This window comes from Fonsecaea nubica (genome assembly GCF_001646965.1).
Source record: "Fonsecaea nubica strain CBS 269.64 chromosome Unknown Scaff77, whole genome shotgun sequence".
In the NCBI taxonomy this organism is placed as follows: domain Eukaryota; kingdom Fungi; phylum Ascomycota; class Eurotiomycetes; order Chaetothyriales; family Herpotrichiellaceae; genus Fonsecaea; species Fonsecaea nubica.
In genome coordinates this window covers 123,348-145,235 of record NW_019173750.1, presented here as the reverse complement: position 1 = coordinate 145,235, position 21,888 = coordinate 123,348, and the positions used below count along the sequence as shown (strand labels likewise).

At 51.8% G+C, this 21,888-nt stretch overlaps 7 protein-coding genes across 7 annotated transcripts; 1 reads left to right on the top strand and 6 right to left on the bottom strand.

Annotated features, from left to right (window-relative positions):
- Positions 1-657: 657 nt before the first annotated feature.
- On the bottom strand, positions 658-1,938 carry AYO20_08985 (hypothetical protein; the record flags this gene model as incomplete). The annotated part of the gene is made up of 1 exon (XM_022647258.1): positions 658-1,938. The coding sequence occupies one exon, from the start codon at positions 1,936-1,938 to the stop codon at positions 658-660; it is 1,281 nt and encodes a 426-aa protein (XP_022496815.1).
- A 1,501-nt stretch (positions 1,939-3,439) lies between these two features.
- Positions 3,440-5,326, bottom strand: AYO20_08984 (hypothetical protein; the record flags this gene model as incomplete). The annotated part of the gene is made up of 5 exons (XM_022647257.1): positions 3,440-3,773; positions 3,832-4,145; positions 4,200-4,436; positions 4,486-5,181; positions 5,234-5,326. 5 exons carry the CDS (start codon positions 5,324-5,326, stop codon positions 3,440-3,442), a joined length of 1,674 nt encoding a protein of 557 aa, XP_022496814.1.
- A 2,097-nt stretch (positions 5,327-7,423) lies between these two features.
- Positions 7,424-9,211, bottom strand: AYO20_08983 (phosphate:H+ symporter; the record flags this gene model as incomplete). The annotated part of the gene is made up of 2 exons (XM_022647256.1): positions 7,424-8,618; positions 8,676-9,211. The coding sequence occupies 2 exons, from the start codon at positions 9,209-9,211 to the stop codon at positions 7,424-7,426; spliced, it is 1,731 nt and encodes a 576-aa protein (XP_022496813.1).
- A 4,801-nt stretch (positions 9,212-14,012) lies between these two features.
- On the bottom strand, positions 14,013-15,656 carry AYO20_08982 (hypothetical protein; the record flags this gene model as incomplete). The annotated part of the gene is made up of 2 exons (XM_022647255.1): positions 14,013-15,488; positions 15,552-15,656. 2 exons carry the CDS (start codon positions 15,654-15,656, stop codon positions 14,013-14,015), a joined length of 1,581 nt encoding a protein of 526 aa, XP_022496812.1.
- A 248-nt stretch (positions 15,657-15,904) lies between these two features.
- On the bottom strand, positions 15,905-17,263 carry AYO20_08981 (hypothetical protein; the record flags this gene model as incomplete). The annotated part of the gene is made up of 4 exons (XM_022647254.1): positions 15,905-16,301; positions 16,351-17,021; positions 17,073-17,122; positions 17,173-17,263. 4 exons carry the CDS (start codon positions 17,261-17,263, stop codon positions 15,905-15,907), a joined length of 1,209 nt encoding a protein of 402 aa, XP_022496811.1.
- Positions 17,264-17,624: 361 nt separating this feature from the next.
- Positions 17,625-19,306, bottom strand: AYO20_08980 (hypothetical protein; the record flags this gene model as incomplete). Its single annotated transcript, XM_022647253.1, has 5 exons — positions 17,625-18,094; positions 18,209-18,294; positions 18,346-18,715; positions 18,771-19,045; positions 19,101-19,306. The coding sequence occupies 5 exons, from the start codon at positions 19,304-19,306 to the stop codon at positions 17,625-17,627; spliced, it is 1,407 nt and encodes a 468-aa protein (XP_022496810.1).
- Positions 19,307-20,102: 796 nt separating this feature from the next.
- Positions 20,103-21,812, top strand: AYO20_08979 (hypothetical protein; the record flags this gene model as incomplete). Its single annotated transcript, XM_022647252.1, has 5 exons — positions 20,103-20,258; positions 20,308-20,482; positions 20,537-20,711; positions 20,787-21,102; positions 21,162-21,812. 5 exons carry the CDS (start codon positions 20,103-20,105, stop codon positions 21,810-21,812), a joined length of 1,473 nt encoding a protein of 490 aa, XP_022496809.1.
- Positions 21,813-21,888: the final 76 nt, after the last annotated feature.

Genomic DNA, 21,888 nt, shown 5'->3' with positions numbered 1-21,888 from the left:
GTGTGTGTGTGTGTGTGTGTGTGTGTGTGTGTGTGTGTGTGTGTGTGTGGTGTGTGTATTTGTATATGTGGATCCTGATAATGTTGAGGCCGAAGACGTGGGAAAAGGATACATGTATACGTGTATATCCAGGATGTTCGATGTGCATTATAAGTTCTAAGTGTATGACGCCGCTTTAGGCCTTGATATATCCGGCCGGCACGTGGAAGACACTCTTCCTCTTCTTCCTCCTCCTCCTGCTCCGCTACCGCCTCTTCTTCTTTAGCTAACGGACCGATCAACAGAACCATCGTGTCTCGAGGAATAAATCTCTTCCAGAGTTATATATATGTGGGCCTGTATGTATATATGTCCGCAGTACCGTCAGCACTACTACTTCCTTTACTACTTACTACGTACTACGTAGGTATGTACAATGTTTTTGCTTTGTTTTTTTCTTTCTCTGTGCATCACTTTTCTCGTCCATCCGTCCGTCCGTACGTCGTCTGGTCAAATCTCGTGGGTTCGTAGCCGCATTAAATAAAGTGACAAAACTCTTTGATTTCTCTCTTCTCTCGTAATCTTCTTTCTTCCCTTCCCTTTCCTCAACCACCACCGCTTCTTGTAGCGCCCCACAAGATTCAAGGGGATGGTCGGTGAGGGAGAAGATCGGAAAATCTAATGTCCCGGGCCCTTCAATCCCATGCAATTGGCGTAAAAGGTGACGGTGGCGGACCAGTCAGAGAAGATGGCCTTGATGCCGATCTCGCGGGCGAGGACGTCGAGGGCCTCGTAGGCTTGGCCGTCGTAGGAGATGATGGGGGCGATGGACGACCAGTAGTAGTCTTCATTGGCGCGGACCTTGTCCAGCGGTCCCGAGCGTTCAAAGGACCAGGCGATGATGTCGAGCCCGGCCTCCATCGCCGTGGTGGCGTAGATGGAGGGCACGATGGCGCCATCGTTAGTGTAATTTAATAAATAGTTGTAAGGAGGCGAGATGATCCGCACTCCGCTGGCCTTGAGCGCAGGGAGGCGGTTCACTGCCGTGGTGAAGTTGGAGGCCACGTCGCCGTCCTCGTCCAAGAACACGGCCTGCTTGCCCCACTCGGGGAACTCGTTGAGCCACAGGTAGATATCGGCGGGGGTGAAGGACTGCGGCCACACCCGCTCAGGCGCGATGCCCTTCTTGATAAACGTGTTGATCATGTCTCGTGCATATTGCGCCTGCGTGTAGCCGTGAAAAGGCATGGGAACCTGCGACGGCGGCGTCTTCAGCTCCGGTGTGAACATGCGGTGGCCGGGTAGCGACTCGACCAGGTCGATCCAGCTCTCGAGCGTCAGGACCTGCGCGCACGTGTTGTACAGGTCGGTTCGGAATGAGGGCGTGCCGTGTTGGTAGTCTTCGGGGGTGGTGGCCGACGCGTTGAAGCCGTCCATCTTACTGCAGAGCGACAGGAACTCGGCCTCTGTAATGTCGCTGGTGCAACAGAGCGCATCCGCGTCGGCCGTCGCATTCGCTGGGGTAAACGGCTTCGTACACTTGGCGGCGAGATCGGGTCGGAGCAGAATGTCGGTGGTCGTGTGCAGGTCACAGATCGAGTGTCTGCAGACCAGACCCAAATCAGATGTGAAGGCCACGTCGCACTCGAGGATCCCGGCACCCATTCGTGCACCAGCCATGGTGGATTCGACCGTCTCTTCAGGGAACTGCAGGGTGCCGCCACCTCGATGGCCGATGCTCCAGTTGGTGACTTCGAAGGGGCCGTTGAAACACGACTCGAGCTTTTGCTTGAGCGGGCCTTCGGTCATGTTCTGGACGAGGTAGTAAGGGCGAGGTCCGAGATTGACGTAGTAGTCATCCTGAGTCGGGTGTTGCCCTCGAGGCTTGTTGACGGGCACTGACACAGCAATGTCGGCAGCCAAGGCCATCATGGCCAGATAACTCGTCGTGGCACGCATCTTCTAGGTCAGATTGAGATTGTACTTGGAAAGCTCTGAACTCTGCCCACCGCTGCCTGGGAAAGAAAGCTCGAGTCAAAGAAGATGTGCAGAAGACCGCGGACACCTACCTTTTTGTAGCTTACACCGGCCAGAGAAGCTACCCAGCAAGCTCATAGCTTCCTGCTCCATCAGCGGGCATTTGTCTGCGTCATGATCGCACGTGGTAGATTCGAGGGACGGCAACGTGCTCCAATCTGGAAATTTTTGGGAGCTCTCTGGTTTTAGCTCGTGTGAAGCTCAGTAGAACAATCCGTCGCTCTGCCCAAAGTCGCACCACCACTGCGGTACCTCCTGGTATCGAGCAAATAACATTCATTGATAGGCAACGTGGACTGTTGTACCTGCATCCTGAGGTCTCGGTCTCGGCGGAATCCCCGGCTGGACTGGGTGATATGGGTGGTACGTGGGCGATAGAAGCAGTTTGCTAGGCTGAAAATCGACATTGTGAATCTGTACCCCGCTGATGGGTGTGGTTCGATCAGCAGTCCTGGCCACGACGAGGTCTTGGCTGCATATGTCCTGTGGTCATTGTCGCTCTGTCTTCCAATGATAGACCATCTCCGCCTGAAGCGAATACCACAATATGGCCCGTAGCTCCTTGGCATGTCGGGGCGGAATGCCACCCCGCCAGGAAAACCCAGGAAGGAATCTCACGAGAGGGTTAGAGTTTCCCTTCCGGAGCTGGATCGTCAGCCTGTGCCTGCACTTGCGTCTGTCTCAGGCCAGCAATGCCGGTCATAGTTGTCCAATAGAGCTTGTCTTTGTTATCATGCCTTTAGGGTGATGATCGTCATTGGGTGTAATCTCAGTCGGTGAAGGAAGCAACTGAACGTCCACTGAGACAAGTCGTAGAAAAAGTTGGAGTTACGGCAACGGCATCAGAACCGAGAGCACCAGTAGTACCATAACAATTGCACAGGAAGCTTGATTCAAAGGCATTCGGTCGCGAAAGCATTGTCCAAGCTGCCAGCCAGCCTTGTTTACTAGGCTGATCCCTAGTACGAGGGCGCGCACCGAAAGTACAGTTTACGCTAATTCAAATGACAAATGTTACTTACTATGAAAGGAGATTTTCTGAGCTTGTAGGCACTCTTACCTATCTCTTAGCTATAAGTCAGATCTAATAGGCGGCCGCCTAAACTATATTCCCAGTCTCGCTAGGCGCTGTAGGCGTTGAGTACTAATCTCCGACATCTCCGGGGGCCGTCCTAGGGCTAACAAAAATCAAGTCTATCGTCTTTTGATCAGCTTGTCATTCTCTTACTAGCGGTAACAATACAGTTGAAGGACCCTAGTTCGGTGCCGGAAAAACATAACGGGCGATGATGAAGAGTGTTGTCACTTTCATCATTTCTTGTATCTCTACTAGGGGCTATACTGTTGCTGCTGGTCGACCTCTGCAGTTCAAACAATGCCCAGAATGGAAGACCTTGGTGGGTGAATCTCACCAACGTAAAATTTATTTGAGAGGGTCCGATGTGCTCCCCAAAGACACAAACGGGTCGATATCACCAGTTGATCTGGAGCGCTCCATCCACAAGGGCGAAGGAGCCGGTGGTGTCGTGATCATCATGGCCACCCCGTGCTCAGGTTCCAGCAAAACATTTGCTGGCACTGACGGACGTTTGTCTCCATTCATCACGGTCAGCATCTCCTTGTTCTGTCTCTTGGATGACAGATACCATGCCAAAAAGACCACAAAGGTGCACGCTCCAGTCAAGGCGAAGTATAGCCATATCCACTCTGAAACAACCTGGTCGGAATCTCGAGGGAGAAACATGAAGAAGCCAGAGCTGAATAGGGTCGCCATCTTGTGGACCCGAAAAGTTAGTTGCTGGTTCGAAGACTGACTTGATATATGGTCTTCGAACATTGCGAGGTTGGCTCTGATTCAGAGCCTCTGAATCAAAAAGGTTCGAGCGAGCCACGAGAAGTTGATGAGAAAAAGGACCTACAAAAGTGCCTGGAAGAAACAGCAAGGTCACAACTGCAATGATGCGCATATCAGTGCTGTCCTTGCGGGTGAGAATGGCAACATTCCTCGAATCTTCAGCCATGTCTCTCATGGCGTTGCTGTGATCAAGGCCTGTTCTAGCAATCGTTTGGGAAGTTGCCGCGGTCTCGATGTTGAGCTTATTATCCTTTTGACCGATCATGCTGTAGACCTGTACAGACGGATCAGCAATTTGACAAGCACAGAAGCGAGTCGAGGCTCTGACGGTCTGGACTTGAGCCCGCGTCCGGGCTGACAAGACCTGTCCATGAAGTTGAGCACCAACAATCAATTCACGCAGATACGAAATTCTCGTGTCAACGCCATTCTGGACGTTAGAGCCGATGCCATCGAGACGTTTGTGATTGAGTCGATTTCGGACAGTGCAAATCATCTCCAAAGCTCTAAGGCTAGAAGCAAATGTCATGTCGCAAAACGACAAAGTTCCAGTTACGCCTGTAAGCTGCGGGTTTCTGTCAGCCTTTTTGCCGACTTTGGCATATAGACGGTACCTTTTGAGTGATTTCATCAAAGTTGAGCTCTTTCAGGAGTCTTTCTCTTGCCCTATCTCTTGCTGCATTTCGGCTGGGATTGGTAGAGAAGCCATGTCTCATGCCAGTTCTATACTCAAGCTCCTCAATGCCTTGAGCGCGCGATTCAAGAAGCACGGCGAAATAGTGGACCTTTAGCTCCAGCAAAAATACTGGTAGCAGCATGGGATCTTGCAGATAGTCGGTGGACTCCTGGATACATTTGAGCATCAGTGTCGTCTCATCAGCTTGCATACCGTTCACGATGCCGGAGATGACTTTGGTGTCCTCATTATAGACAAGACCAAGGCAAAAATTCCAGTCTCTCGATCTTGCACTCCTGGCCATAAGCCCTGTGATCAATTCCCCTGTCAAAGTCTGGGTCTGGAATTCTGTGGCTATTGGTAGTGTGCTTAGCATCATGCGCAGCAGCTCTGTGGGCATATTCCAAGTGGTTCTGACGGCCTCAAAGGTGTTTTGAGAGATTGGCAGGGGTAGAATCTGCGCGTCGCTTTTATGCTGCTCTGGGCTGCCAATCAGAAGCTGGAGTCGGAGACGACGATTGCTGAGATCGTTGTCTACCGCCTTATCTGATTGTAAAGAGGCATGGGCAGCTATCTTGGTGGTGATCTCGGACTCGGCAATTTCGCGGTCAAGCAACACCAGCCCGCCGCCATCCTATGACAAGTCAGTCTGAGGTTCTGATGAAAACCTGGAAGCCTTGGCTCACATCAGGCTCCCACACCTCGACCCATCTGTTGCCCGCCCGAGGCTCAAATTTGGATGGGTCGTTCAGCAGTTTGGTGTAATAGAAGTCGTACATTGCGCCGACTCAGGATTTATTCGCGAGGAGTTTGAGTAACGTTGCCTGCTGTCAATCTCGTTGCCTACGAAGCGAGGCACAAAGTCTGCGGAGCGCTGGAGCAACATGAATCAGGTCCGACTGGAGGGCGGGGTGACACGCATTTATGAGGCTGAGCATTGCCAGCCGCAGTTTGCCTTGGGTTGCAAGGCGACGCATTAGACCATTTCAATTCAGCCGCTCTGCGGCCAAGATGGTAGTCGGCATGTAGGGGCCAGTGGGTGCAAACAGCACCTCGTATTGAAACGGACATTGTGATAGTATGCGCAGCGTGGGATGAATCAGATATGTTTGCCAGGAAGAAGACCTGAAGGTCACCAACCCTCAAGTGCCTGGCGAGCCCTGGAAACTCGAAGCGCCAAGCTGCCACGTGCGCCCCCGTTCCAAGTCACCTGAGCATCACTTTTTACTTGGATGCACCGAGTGTCGATTTGACTTGGTTCGTATCAGCCACTTATCCTGCTTCACAAAACCCTCTATCTAATGCAGGTATGTGCCGACTAGCCGAGCACCTCGGACGTACAAACAAGCCATCAACATGGTGTCTTGTGCGCCGGACATCAGTTGAGATGACCCGTCCTGGAGCCTCATCGTGACCTCTCGAGATCGTCACCAATACATTCATTACACGCGGGTAGACCTCAGGTTCTCCAGACAAATAGACGGACTCTAACGTCACAGCACCTCACAGCACATTGCTCACGACCCTTAGGAGCCCTAGAATATTCCGCCTCGTCCAGCTGGAAACGAAGACCACATGAAAAAGCCAGCAATTGGTTGCACATGGCTCTGCTGCGAGCACGCCTAGCGCGCACCTCACCATTGGTACATGTAATAGCCAGATCATCATCAAGACAGCTCCTTCAGGATGCCATCAACCCCGGTCGACCCGGACCAGTTGAATTGGCCATGGTCAAACAGCCAACCAGCTACCCATCAGACCGCCCTGTTTCCGCCGTTCAGCCTTGACATCTGGCATTGTTGATAACATTGTCCATTTGACGGAAGCGTCCGAGTGCATTCTTCGAGGAACATGCACTATGTTCACACTTGGTTCTGATGAACCCTGCTCCGTCGCAGCAGATGTTCTCGATCACTTGAAGAGGTGAACAACAGTGAACACCAAGCTCTCCCGCGCTGGAAAGACAAGCCCACAAGTGAAAAAGAACCCGGCAGCTCCGCTACCCAACCCGAGATTTTCCTCCACTCACATCGGAGGGGGTTTTCAATCGTTTCTTCTTCCGTTATCCTTGTCAAAAACCTCTTCCTCCCCCACCTCTCTAGTCCCCAGGAACGCTTGCTTGCATATGACCGCTGGCAGGAGGGGAATGGCGATCCGGCAACCTACCCGTCTCCCTCCCCTTAACCTACATATCCGATCGTTCCGGAGCGCCCGCACAGCCAGCCGTGCCCCATACGCAGGTACACATTCACCTTGCATCTCGATGTGATGGACCCATCCCCCCATCCCTGTATACATTGCGTAAGCTTTTCCGCAAGCTTTCTCCAAGCTTTTGCCAAACGGCACGTGGGCCCCGTTGGAGAAGATATCCGTGGTCAGTGGTTTCCCTTCGAGGCCCCCTTTCGGTTTAGACACTTTGCTTGTTTTCTCCGGCCCCCTTCATCACTGGTCCATTCGAGCAGCCACCAGCAGACCACTAATCATCCCGTCAGCATCACCCAGCGTTGTCAACCACCAGTGTTGATTCTTCTCCACGGACCCACGTCCAGATTAGCTGGCTGGAAGGGGGAGGTGATCGACCACCTGCACGAAATGTACGTACTTGTAGCTGCAGGTCCTGCGTGTCTCGCTTGTGCCACATCCTAAACAGACGTCAGCAACACTTTGTCCTAGACATACATGTCCAATGTCCGAAAGAGAGAAAGAGAGAGAAAAGTACAAGACCAAAGAACATAGAACGTGCAGATCATGGTCATACTATTGGTATTATTCTACACAGTCCCCCACTATTCAATCGTGGTGACTGCCACTAAAAGTTGAAAAAGGCTTTCTGCATCAAAGAGACTAACGACAGGAGAAATCGTCTAGAAATTCGTTCAAGCGGCCTTGTCACCCTCAACGACACCGTCGCTGGTCGGCTGGGCGACATATGAGTCCTTGCGGTGACCTGCAGTTTCAGGGTCATAGTTCTTGGTGCCCGGCACTTCACCAGCGAGTTCTTCGAGAGTCTTGCGCTTGGTCTCGGGAATGAGGAGAGTCGTGAAGACACCACAGAGCATAAAGAGAGCAAAGATCTCCATGACGTGGTCGAGCCAAGGAGACGGGTTGTCCTTGGTAGGGTGTCCCTTGGTTCGGAGAGGGCCAAAGACGGTCTGGGCGACAATGGCGCCAACTTTACCCGAGGCGGCCGAGAGACCGTGCGAAGTAGATCGGTAGCGAGTGGGGAAGCATTCGCCGGGGACGATAAACGTGGTTGCGTTGGGCCCAAAGTTGAAGAAGAACTGAGCCAAGACGTAGAGAGCCAGAAGCCCACCTTCATGAAGATGGTTGTAGGCAAAACCGATGATGATAAAGATGATGGTGAGGATGGTGAAGCCCATCAATTGGATAGGCTTGCGACCAATAGTATCAACTGTCGCTACCGTCACCCAGTAGCCTGGAATGGCGCCTGCGCAGACAATGATCAGGTTACCAACAGCCGTGTTGTAGAAAATCTCGTAGACGTTGTCACCCTTGGCGTAGCCAATGGCCTGGAGAATGATCGAGTTGTTGAGACCGAGACCGTAGAAAGCAACGTCGAGGAAGAACCATGAACCAGCAGTTCCGAGAAGGACCTTTCCATGCTTCCATTGGCTGTAGTGTCGCCAGAAATCATGCCAGCTGGCCTTGGGAGTTTCGAGACGCTGGCGGGAGTCTTGCAAGACAGCTGCGCGGCTAACTTCGTCGGGCTTGCCCTCATGCTGTCCGAGTCGGTAGGCCTTGACATCCTCGACAGCCTTTTCCGAGTCACGGGCAACATCGAAGGTATAACGGGGAGTCTCGGGGATGGTGAGACGGAAGTACAAGGCAATACAACCAGGGACTGCGCCAAACCCAATGATGACACGCCACATCTTGTCAACCGCAAGTTGGCAAACACCATCACAGAGGTCGACAGTCTTAGCAGTCTTGAGGGATTGATGGAAGCCAGTGACGACGATCAAAGCAATGATGGCAGCAGTGAATTGGCCAATACCTTGCATAGCAAAGACGGCACCCATCATGGCACCTCTCCACTTGGTCGTGGCGAACCTGTGAATGATGAGACACTTGCCCTGGATAAACATAGCTTGAGACGTGAAGACTTACTCAGAAGTGATGATGGAAGAAAGAGGATAATCACCTCCGATACCGATACCCATCATTACTCGCCAGAAAATGATGAGGCCGACAACTGAGATGGCAGGAGAATCCGAGGACAGAGCTTGGGCAAGAGTAGCGAAGATAATGAGGATCAATTCGAGACCGTACATCCGCTTGCGGCCAACGATATCGGCCAGCCAACCGAAACCAACCTGACCGATGACAGTACCACCAGAGGTTGCAACTTTGATGGCAGTATCCGAGTTGGTAGGGATCTTGCCGGCGTCTTTGGGGTTAGGTGTGTCCTGCCAGTAGACGACACCCAACATGGCCGTTACCAAGTTGATGGCAAAGATATCATAGGCATCGGTGAAGAAACCAATACCGGCGACCACAACGGCCCGGACATGATACCAGCCAAAAGGAGCCTTGTCGATCTCGGCGAGGGCAAGTCGTCGTCGCTCGTTGGGGTCCTGGATATGGGCAAAGTCGTTGTGGAAATTGTGGAATGCGGCGTTGCCGCCCGCTGTTTTCATCGCCATGGCAGTCAAGTTGTTTCAATAAAGGGTGGTCAACTTCCAAGAGTCTAAGAGGAAGTCAAGACAAGACAAGCTGTGGAAGAAGGCTTGCTCGAGGGACAAGACAAGAACCGAGCGAGAGTCCAAGACGGCAGGAATTGTACTACATATACCTTTTGGAAGATAGGTCACATCGCGTACATACCAAGGCTCTCGGCGCAGCATAGGCCAGGTGCATCTGAAAAAGTTCAACAGGGTGGAGTGCCAGTGGGCCGACGAGGCGAACTGCGAGGGTCAAGACAATACGATGACACAGTCCCCACTTGGACTGTCCCCTTTGATAGTGTCCAGGATGGCGTTGTGCGAGCCAATGGCTAAAGGCCACCGAGACACGCCATGAGCAGAAAGAAATAGGATTTCTCGTGAGCAGGCGCATCGAGATGAATCTGTCGAGGACCCCGGGATCAGCAGAAGGAACCAGGGAGGGATTTGCGAGGCAGAGGTGGGCTGCCCCATGCATACACCCTGGCTTCCTCCGCTGCAATTGGCCTCACCACCAATAAGATCTGTGGGCTTCGATCGGGCTGTCCTAGCTTTAGCCCCCTTCTCTCCCTGCCGTCTTTCAAGGGTTGTGTTGATCCATTGGATATCAAGGGCATCGCGATCCTTGTCGCTTCCAATAACCGCTTTGTTCGAGAAGCCTTCAAAGTCTCTTCTGGGCGCCAAGTAAACCAGTGAAATAGTCTTTCGGGAAGAGCCCAAATCTACACTGAAAGAACAAACCACAGACGCGGCGCTTGGAACGTGGCCACAGTGTTGCCAGATTTTGATATCATGAAAGCTTGGCTCTGATTTCGCCGTTTTCTTTCGAGATCCAATGGACAACCGAACACCAGTTGTAAGTCGAACGACCAGCAATCTCGCTGGACAAACCTCAGATGATGCATTTTGTCGACTACCGATCATGTTTGGTCCAATTACCTAATGGCAGAGAATCAAGACCCATCTACTCGTAGAGCCATCGAGACACTCGGTAGAAGGGCGAGACTAACGTCGCCGTGGCAATCTCACCGGCCGGCAATACTCTTCCATGATATTGTACCGAGTACGAGTAGCTTGGTGTGCGCTTCGTCGCGTCGCCCGGTCAGATTTGTTGTATATTCGCCTTTCCATTTGGGTTCTAGCTCCGCCAGGCCACAGGGTCAGAGCCTGCACAGATTTTAGTGCCGGCCCGGATGCAGGTAACACCATGAAGGGGGATGATAGGGCGCGCGACGAGTGGCTAGAGGAAACGAGCCTAAAGGGCCTGGAGCTAGGTTGGGGTTCGGGCTCATCAGGGGACGTCTTACGAGCGGCATTGGTGGCATTGGTGGCATTGGTAGCATTGGTGGCGGTGATAGTCTAGGCTCAGTCTCTTCAGAAAATTTCGTCTGCGACATCCAAACAGGTGGGAAAGTGGGATGGGTGGATTAGGCAGGATGGGCGGGGCGGAGAGTTTTCCTGAAAAAGACCTCGGAAGCGGCTGCCAAGCCGCACGTGCCAGCTAGTCATGGTGCTTGAACTGACCACGTTTCTTGTTGATTGGTGAAGATCCAACCTCAGTACAACTTCGTGCCAAGGCTCCGGTGTTATTGCCCTTGGGACCATGGCGAGGCTTGAGTGACAATGAAGCTTTCTTCCTGACACGGTAATCGGCCGGGATCCCCTCTATCACCCTATGCTGCCACCACCAACCTCGCGTGCAACATACTACCTTGGAGGCGAGGAACTCATGGCGGCGGCAGTCATGGCTGACTCCTTTTCAAGCAAAACTCAAATCGCGGAAGAAGCGAAGAAACAGAAAAAGAAAAGAAACCAGGAACATCTTCACGCAAGGATACCGCGTACCGAGGACTACCTCGTACTCGATGTGTTACTCGCCTTCCACTTATGGCCCAAAAGCACTGCGCATTAGTACGACTCCTGAGAATAGAGCCTGTGTCGGCTCGGTGGCATCGTCTCGGGATTCTATCTGCAGAGATCGAGCTACAAGTCATACAATCGTCGTATGATGTTGATCCTCCTCTCTGATCAGGAAGCCATGCGGGCCCGAAGATAATGGTCAATCCAGCAGATGCATACTTGTGCACTGAATCAACCACCAGGGATAGATGACAAGGTTTGCACAACAGCCGTCCAACTCCGCCATATCTCGATTCAGCTTCTTTGCTAGTCTCTGTTCCATCAAGCATGTCAATCAGCGCCTGGGCAGAAAGAAGCATTTCGATCGCCTCTGGGCAGATGTCAGAATGCTGGGCATACCTCAGAGTCCGTTCAAAGGTAAGATGGGACAACGACGAGTATATCACCCTGTCAGCTTCCAGTGGCGCATCTCAAGGCCCGGGTACCTAACGAGAACTCCACACCCACCAGTTCACGTTCTTTGCATGATCCATCTGAGTGCCTTTTCGGATTTATTGGCCTCAGTAACAATTACCTCAATTCGGTCACCACGGCCAAACATGCCACTTTTTTGAAGCCGTACCAGTACCGCCAGCATCGCCGTACCACTAAAACAACAACAGCAACTGATATTGTCTCGTTTAGGACCATGGGGTCCGAACTCCATGCGACGGAGGGTGCCCTCGCCATCCTCGTATTCTGACGGCCGCATTCGTTGCCTGGCCCAACCCCCACCCCCCCTTGTCCTAGTTGCATCCTTGCTTCCCTAAAAATCCCTGCTAGCGTCTGCGTGAGAAGCACGAGAGAACATTCCATGGACTTTCCTGAACCGGGACAGACACCGAAGGGGTCTCGGCTCGAATCTTTTCGCATTTTGGTCACAAGGAAAGGCCCCCTTCCTTGTAGTCTGAATTTCTTCTTCCACAAGTGATGCCTCCACCCGAAGTCAGCAGATTGGAAATGGGACGCTCATGCAGGTTCGCCACGTTCGAGATTGTCGCACTCTGCCCTAGGCGCCGCCAGTATCGTTGTGAGAAACGGCCGGTGCTGGGGGCCGCAGCAAGGCAGAACGCTGGCGCTCTCATCGTTGCTCAGACGCACTGGCAGTCTGAGAAGCACAACCACTGCCATGATGTTCCTGGAACTGAGCACGATCGCAGAGTTATGGCTGAGCACCTCCTGAGCATGTTCCTTCTTTACATGAAACGCTGTCCTTCCTCCTCAGTCTGCAAAGAGGCATGGTACAGAAAGAACTCTCGAGAGATGCACCCCTGAAACTATAGTCCTATACTCGATTGTCTCAAGGTTGACTGCAATGTTTATTGAGCGAAGGCTGATTCGACGCCGGCTGTCGGATTCAAGAATCTGTCTGAACGTCGACAGTCAAAGGAGCCAGGTACGACAAGTCATATGTTCCAACAAGGGTGATGAGGTCCAGGACAACTTCCAAAGCAGAGCTCACCGTGGAAAAAGCCCTTTTGTATTTACTTCACCATGCTGTGCTGAAAAACGGCATTGCTAGAGACAAGAGTCCACTGTCTATCCGAGAGCCAGCATCCACCGTCTTCCACTCAGTTCTCAACTCCACACGGCGAGACGGACGTGAGCACACCCTTTGACCTTGCTAGCGCTAACCCTCCACCTCTGTACAGGTCACATCGTGTCCAAGCTGTTATGATGACACGGGTTTTTCTCGTCCCTATATCTCGTGCCTCGACACTTTCGCCAGCATGCGCCGGACGGACACTTCGAGGAGGGGATGCTTTCAGCACTTTCGACTTCGGCAATGGGTGCTGTAAGGGCAGATTCAGCAGGTTACAGCCTAACTTTTCAAGAGAAGGGCAAAGGAGATGAATGATGATACCGTGCGAGACAGCGCCGGCGTCGGTATATATACATATTCACGTTGCCCGTTGTTCTATACCCGAAGTCTCAACCACTACCCCATTACCCATCCTTCGTGCAATAGCATACCGGCCCATAACAACGACAACTCCTTTTCGGAGGTGATAACAGGGACGCTGAGGTCGTCCGGGAACCCCCCGGCTAGCTAGATCCCTCTTCCTGTGAGACACACTGACACTGGTAAATAAACACCCTGTGTCCGCCCAACAAGAGACTGAGTGCCCAGTGCACGGGGATGATGACAGACATGCTGATGTCGATTTTGTGTTCTCCTTGAATTCTTACGCATTTACCATTGATAACAGCGAGTTATCGAGGACGACTTCCTCCACCAGCGCTAACGACTATATCACTCCCAATGTACCTATGTCCTTCAGGCAGAAAACAGTCCTCGCGATCATGTCAGGAGGTGCTTGTCCCTTGAAACCCGCTTTTGCCTGTTTTTGCTTGGGGAAAAAGTGGTCGTCAGCACCGTTTACCTCCTACATGGACCCGAGTTGTCTTTCTTCTGTTTACTTATTGAGACTGGGGTCTCGGGCTTGAAGCAGGATGCGCCGGAGAACAAGCGGTGAGTTGTAAATTACATGATCAGGGTAGAGTCAACGCTGATGATATAGTTTACGCACAGCTATGTGCAATCATATTAACTCTCATCAACCTACGGGGCGCAAATCTATCTCGACCTGAGGAGGTCGAAATGTACCTCGTACGTCTCAACTCTATCGATCATGCCGCATGATCCTTCAATGCTTGCCGGTGTCTCCAGTCTACACCGATAGATTCTGGGAGTTAAGCCGAAGGAGAATCCATCTCAAATCTGTACCCGCTCCGGAAAGACCTCTCTATCTCCTCGTCGTCTTGCAGCTTCAAAAGATCCGCTTCTTTGGTCAAAACAAGGATCTCCGGGGTCGGAAGTCGACATCGACTCACTCCAGCATTCGCCACCAGGTGCTTGGCTACCAGCTTTGCCAGGTCACGCCTATGCATGGCCATTGACTGCTTCGCCATTCTCCTTGACCGTGCCCTTTTCAGCCTTGATGTGTTCTTTGCCGGCTTGCAGCGCTCCTTGGAGGCCATATTGCTGTTTTATACCCTCGATACGGTGTGTTGAATTGATGTTCTTGACCAAGACAATCTGGAAACACGTCGCGGATCCTTGTCGGGCGATAATGGTGCTCCAGGCCAAGAAAAATTCCCAGATTCTGTACCATCTCACACCATATTTCGCCTTGACCTTGTCAGCATTGCCGAGCCAGTTCCTGTACCACCTCCAGAGTGTTGCGCTGTAGTGAACGCCGATAGTGTCGACGGATTTGACTTCAAAACCGGCTCCTTCGAGTTTATCAATCACGAATCCCAGAGGAGTCGATGCATCGGCGCCAGGAAAGATGTACTTGTTCATAAATAGTCCCCAAACGAGATCTTCGTATTGCCAGTACTTTCTCAACCCGGCAATTTGGAGGAAGAAAACTCCATCGTCGTCCAGTAGATCGTTGACTTGGCTGAGAAAACTCGACAAGTGTCTGACTCCCACATGCTCGGCCATTTCGAGACAAGTGATCTTTTTGTATTTCTCGCCAGACCTGTTGGGAGGGGAATGGGGAATATCACGATAGTCCATGCAGAGGATCCGAGACTGGGAGTCTGAGATGTTCAACTTTCGCAAACCATCGTTGCCCCATTTGGTCTGGTTGCGGCCCAGTGTGATGCCAGTTGTGTGTGCGCCATAGTGAGAGCTGGCGTATTTTGCCAGGGTTCCCCAGCCACAGCCGATGTCGAGAAGCGTCTCACCTTGCTTCAGGCCGATCTTTTCGCACACCACAGCGAGTTTGTTGTCTTGTAATTCCTCCAAAGATTCCTCACGGTTGATGTCCGAGATGATTCCCGACGTGTAAATCATCCGCGGGCCAAGGAACCATGCGTAGAAGTCATCACCACGGTCGTAGTGGTCACGGACTTGTTCTTCATCCTGGGAGCGGGTGTGCATGATAACTTCGGGAATCATACCAGTGAAAAAGAACTTGAACAACGAAAGCGTGAACCGGAAACTCGCCCAGTCGTGACGATATTCCATTGCTTCCAAGCAATCGCCTTTGAACGAAACCTTTTGATCAAAGTACATCTCGTGGAATGTCTCCATAGGAATTTTGTTCTTTCCATGGTATTTTGCCCGATCCTCCTCACTGTGGAATTCGAGGTAGTGTTCGACAGGACGACCCGGGTATGCGGCCTTTTCATTCATACGAGGAGAGATCGAAGAGGCAACGGACCAGAAGAGCATGAGGATGGGAATGCTGGTGAAGGCAGCCACGAAGAGGGTGGTGTAGAGCCCGCCATGCAATAGGCGAGCAAGGTACCATGGCACAGCAATCAGCAGGCCAATGAGCAGTATGTTGTTGAACGAGTCACTTCCCGCAGCGTCGGCAGGAAGAGGGGCATTCTTGATTGCAGGGTACTAAGGGAGACACAGATAAGCCAGGAGAACGTTTTGGAGCTTCCATTGAGCTGCACAACATACAGAAGTCAAGCGGACACCGCAATCCGAAGGGGTTTGCTCTGGAGCTGCAGGAGGAGTCTCAATGAACTCAATGTCCTCTTGGGACACAGAGGGTTTGCTGGTCATAGCGGCTGCTGTTGGGATGAGGAATGTGTGAAAGAAGGGGGGAGGTGGGAGGTCAATGCGGTGAACATTTGGCATTTAGGGGAGCATGTGCGGGTCGCGGGTTCGGTGTACCTGCATATTCCAAAAGTGGAGATGGCGGTGGCAGCGCCAATCTTTTGTTATCACCAACTATGAGGCCCTCAGTACCTCGTACTTGTACAGTCAGGCATCATTGCGATGCAAAACAATCTATCCACAACATCGTCCGGTCAATCTTCGTCGAGCTTCGCAGCGAACTCTCCAAGGAGCACGTCGTCCGTCGCAGGGCCTCGGTTGTTCCTTACCCACTCCGTTTCAACCCTGAAAAAGATCCATATCCATCTCCTCAATACTTCCAACAACTCCATGAGGAATATCCCACCCTCCAGGTCATTAAAATGATCCAAGTGTGGCGAAAGCTTGAAACTCCAGGTACATCGCAGGAGGAAATCTATAATAATGGCACTATAATACACCTCTTTTGCATGGAAGTAGCGGTAGCGTCGCAAACCCCAGGGATATTCTGGGTTGTTTCTCTCGCGGCTGGAGGAGAAAAGAGAAAGGTCCCAATCCTTGGCCACATCCCAGTAGAAGGAATAGAATGAGTTGACAAAAACGAAAAACATCCTGCAAAACGTTAGAGAGATGTGACACGCAAGTCTTCGGTAGTGCTCACCATAGTCTGAACAGCCCAGCCTCGCTCAGATTGGATTTGGTAGGGTCATAACCTCGTTGCAAAGCACTCAAGATGATCACTGGAAATGCACTGAAGTATTTCAAGGCATTGGCCAAGTGTTGGCCACCCCAGCCCGACGAGGTTGACTGACTCCTCCGGACCCGATAATACTCAATCAGACACTGCCGCAGTCGAATCATGCTCGGGATGCTGATGATCAAGGGCACAAGATATGCGCCTCCACAGCCGCGATTTGGCTTCGCCGTACTGCTTGTCTTCCTATCGAGGAGCATGCACGTAGCAACGAACAAATCTCCCAAGACTTTTGCATAACTCGTGAGAACATCAGCGAGTAGAATATCCCCGAACTTTCCATCCTGGACCTCCGCCAGACCTCCCAAGCTGATTCTCTTCAAGGATCTCAAAAAATGGAGTCGACCAGACCGTGACATGCGTTTGAGTGGAAGGAGAAAGCACACGACGAGAAGTAAAAGGTAGGACTGTGGAAGGATCTGCCATCGCAGGACTGCCTGCCGGTCACCCCGGGTGACCGCCCAGAACAGAAGGAGGGACGCAATCAATGGGATGGAGAGAAAGGAGGCCAAGCGGTACGTCGAGTGGTGGTGGTGCTCTGCTTGTCGAGGAGGATACCGGATGAGTGCTGGCACATCCTACAATCGTTAGCTGGAACCCGCCAGACATATTCTAGACAGTGGACTTACAATCTTGATGAGATGCAAATAGTGCAGATTGAGACCCCATGCCCAAATACCTAGTGCGGAATTAGATAATGTACAAGAGGCGCCCATCAAATCACCATACCGAGAACAATTATGATTGCGACTCTATAAGGGAGCGGCAGAACGAGACTAAACGAGTCGACCTCAGGCTCCACGGCGGCGTCTCCGTCCATATTGAATAGATAATATCATGCTTCGGACACTTATGAAGAGTCGAAGGGATTAAGAAGGAAGGGAAAGATAACAACACCATCAACACACGAGAGAATGGTCCCGGCGCGCGCATTCAAATCGCAGAAGTTGGCGCTCGGGGGGTTTGCGAAATGATATTTACCTGGCCTTGTTGGGAACTTGGCCGCAACCTAATGCGGCAATATGCCGCCGCCGCTTTACGATTGCCTGCGTAACTGATCTACTTTTGTACGCCTCTACAGTTTTATTCTTCGCTTCAAATACTAGTGGTTCTCAATAGCCAACACCAAAGTCACCAGGGGCGACTGTCCACTGTGTCGCAGGTTTCCATTCGGACAATCCTCAAGATGTCTTCGTATAATAGGGTTTGAAAGCCGTTGTTCTCACCTCCCCAACCAAACTTTCGCCAAAGTCTCCCTCATACCCGTGAGCTGCAAGATATTCTCTGAACTTAGCGTCCTCGCTCTCAAGCTCTCGATCTCGATCAGGGATGAAGATCCACGAGATGATGCCACCCGCAGCGGCAAAGCCGGCTCCAATCAGAAAGACTGCTTGAGTGCCCTTTTGCGTGTCGTCGAAGGAGTCCTGGATAGGCGTAAAAACTTGAGTTCCAATCGCAGCACCAGCCTTGCCGACCGCAGCAGCGAACCCCATGAAGTGTCCGCGCAACGGAGTGGGAAAGCTTTCTGCGGCGGTCAGGAAAGTGCAAACTCCAGGTCCCATCTCTCCAAGACTATTGAAAATCCCATAGAGGACGACAAACAAGGGAAAAACAGATTGGATAGGATTCAAAGCTCCACCCAGGATAAATCCTAAGACTGACCAGCACCCAAAACCGAGAGTCATAGTTTGCTTGCGACCGATTCTATCCATAAGGACTCCGCCCACAAGACAGCCAGGAAGATAGAAGCAGTTTACGACCGTACCGTATCCAATGTTCTGGATAAGGGTGTTGTTAGGGTTGAGTTGACCGATGATGGTAGAGCTGAAGATTCCAAAGGGGTAGGTGACACTTGCGAAGCGTTAGCAAGAACCGGAGACGGAAGACTGGCATCCAACTTACAAGTCATACATGAACCATGCTAGAGATGTTCCAACCATGGGCTTCCAATATCGCTTGATGATCAACCAATACGGTATGTTTCGCTTGATAGCATGTTTGCGATATTGACTTGACTCGACCATGCGAATTCGGAAGAAGAATAGCGTCAGGGGGAGGACAAAGCCCAACCCGAAGCAGATACGCCAGATTCCACTGGAGATCTTCTCGTTGTAGCATTCGATGACAATCAGCGCCACCACCCCAGCTACCACGAATCCGAAGTCAATGGCGAAGTCCGTGGCCACGGCGACCAGGAAACCTCGTCTGCGACGGACATATTCACTTTCATCTGAGGCTTCGGCACTGCCAGTTCCGCAGGTAGGGTACTCGCCTGAATACAACTGTCAGCACGTCGTTTGGCGCCTGAGCTTTCGAGTTGTCCTCACCTCCGGCACCGAAGCCGGCGACACCACGAGCAATGATCATCATCCAGAACATGCCGAGTTGAGTGGTGCCGTGAGCAGCCGTGGCCAAGACGATACCCAGGATAAGGAAAAAGGTTGCAAAGACGATGCCGGTACGACGGCCTATCTTGTCAATAAGAAAGCCAAAGAAGAGCATGCCAAAGATCTCCCCAATGAGGTATGCATTGGACAATCGGGTTTTGATGATGCTGGACATGCCGTCTTTGTATAGGTCTGTGAACAAGGGCTCCATGTACCTGCAGGACAATTGTGTCAATATCTATTCCAGACCTGCAAAGACATGGCACATACCCGATGATTTGTGCATTGTATCCATCAGAGAACAAGGCAAGTCCCGCAACTAGAACGGTAATAACAGACGAGACCTTGGTGATCCTGGCGACATCGACATGACTGAGTCTTCTTTCCCCGACTTCAACGTCCTGGGCATGGGATTGACTTCCATTCGACTCATTACCTGTGATTTCGTACGAAGGCTGAGACTTTTCAGTCGCCATTGTCGCGAAGTGGAAAGTGTATGGAGGCCCGAGGCGAAGTGCTTAGACGGTCGCCGAAACAGCTGATATGGGCGTCCATATATACATCCTCAATTAGGTCGCGAGGACATTCTATCTACCGCCTCATACTTCTCGACTTGATTCATCGACCTTATCGACCTCGACCGCCGCCTCGCCGTGACTCCGTTGCCTCTGGCCTGATGCATGACGCGAGAAAGGAAAAAAAAGGGGCATTGAAAGCCTTTGCATACTAATTGCCTGCCAGTTGTGTGGGAACGTGGCATATCCTTGTCTGCCAGATTCTGCTAAAGGCAGGCGACGAGGGACGTTCAGCCTCCTCCTCGAACAGTTGCTCCTCAAGAAAAGCTTACCTGAGCTTAACCCACGTGCCAAGGTCAAACAAGATGATTCGGATCTACAGGACCGGGAGGATGGCGATCCCTACGCAATGGAACGCCGTTGGGAGGTGCGTCAAGGTTGCATATTCTGCAGCCACTCGGTTTGAAGTGCGATGTTGCAGCGTCTGACAGCAAGAAACCCATACAGGGAGTACTGTGTGGTGCCGTCTGACGGGTGGAGTGAAGATCACACTGTCACATGCATATTTCGATCGCAGAGAAAGCATTTCAATGGCAGACCTCTCGATTGGCCACGGAGTGAGAAACTGCAAGGCAAGCATATGACTGGTCAAGTCAGCTTCTGTGCCAACATGTTCGAGACAGAGAGAGGCAGTCTTGGACATTGACCCAAAACCCTCTCGACATCGCAAATTTGGTCGGCGAGAGGATCAAGCAAAATGTTGTCTGAAGAGCTGGTCCAGTCCTTTCGCAGGAATGGTTACTTGGTGCTTGGTAACGTCCTGTCCAAGGCAGAGACCAGGGAACTTCAGCGATGGGCGCAGGAAGTCCATGACTGGACCACAGATGCGAACAGTCCATGGATGCCGTACGAGGTAAATGCTTTATCGAGCATCGAGCACCGAAAGGCTGAGGCTCGGACAGGAAATCAACGCTCGGAGAGAAACGGTGCTATGCCGGACTGAAAACTATGCAAATTCCCATGCTGGATTGAACAGTCTCCTTCGTGGACAGAAGTTGTTGGGTCTGCTCAAACAACTATCGGGCGAGGAGATGTTGCTGTTCAAGGAAAAGATAAACTACAAGCTCGCAGGGAGTGGTATGGACCTTTCCACACTAAGTTGACGATGACCTCCTACTTACCAAGGCATAGGCGGATTTGCACCCCATATCGATGCCACAGCATATACCCACATCAAAAACATCAAACACCTTGCCATCCTTCTGGCGGTTGATCCATCGAATATGTCCAACGGTGGCCTGGAGGTCGTTGAAGGGAGTCATGAAATGGACGTACCTATCGGTCCAGACAACTGCATCGAACTGGGGTGGGTTAAGCAACAGGAATGGACCCCAGTGGAGCTCAAAGCAGGCGAGTCGTACCGATAACTTTCTTTCTTGAGTGGTCTCTCTAAGCCAAAAGATCTGTCGGGAGCGCGTTTCCAACTTCTGACCAATGCTACAGGGCAAGTCCTTGTTTTTGGCTCATATCTTGCACACCGGAGTGGCGCCAACCATAGCAATCAGGATCGGAAAGCACTCTATGCCACATACAACTGTGCCAGAGAAGGTGATTTGCATGACGAGTATTATGCGCACAGAAAAGCCACATGGCCACCTGCACAACTGCGAAAACAGGGAGAGGAATATAAAGAAGGTGCCCTGCGTTACGGGTACGGAAGTCCGATGTTGAGTGTAGATGCTGGGAAGCAACTCGAGGTCTGGACCCAGTTGGTTGCCCTTGGTCTCGATCGGTTTTCTGACTTCATTGCTGGCAGTTCGATGAAGAAGAATGGAGATCTCAGCCCAGGGGTGCACAGGTTGCAGCCCAGATCATCAACATACTCAACCAGTATGGGAAAAGCGACTACATCGGCGAACCGATATCACAGATCGAACATTCATTACAGTGCGCACATCTTGCCACACAGAGTATGGCGGACCGTGAGACGATCGCTGCCGCTTTGCTCCATGACATTGGGCAGATTATTCCGGAGACGGATGCCGAGAAGATGTTGGGTGGAGTTCCGGTACAAAGCATGCGTCAGATAAACGCAGTTGGCCCAGATCAGAGAAGCTCTGATAGCGTCGGCAGGGTATCTCACGAGACATTGGGCGCTCAATATCTGCTGGCATTGGGGTTTCCAGCCAAGGTCGCTGAGCTCGTCGAGGCTCACGTCCCGGCAAAGCGTTATCTCTGTGCCACAGAAGATGGATACTATAATACGTTAAGCGACGCGAGCAAGGAGAGTCTGCGATTCCAAGGAGGCCCGATGAGCCAAGACGAGGTACGACAATGGAAGCAAGGGTCCTGGGCTGCCGAGAAAGCAAACCTGAGGAGATGGGACGACGGAGCCAAGGTGGTTGGCTTGAAAGTACCTGGGTTAGAGACATATCGACCGCTGTTGGAGCAAGTCTTAGGTTCTTGACATGTGGAGAATGGGATAGGTTAGTTGATGACGACGAGATTTACAGCCATATCGAATTTGTAATGTAATTCCCGAT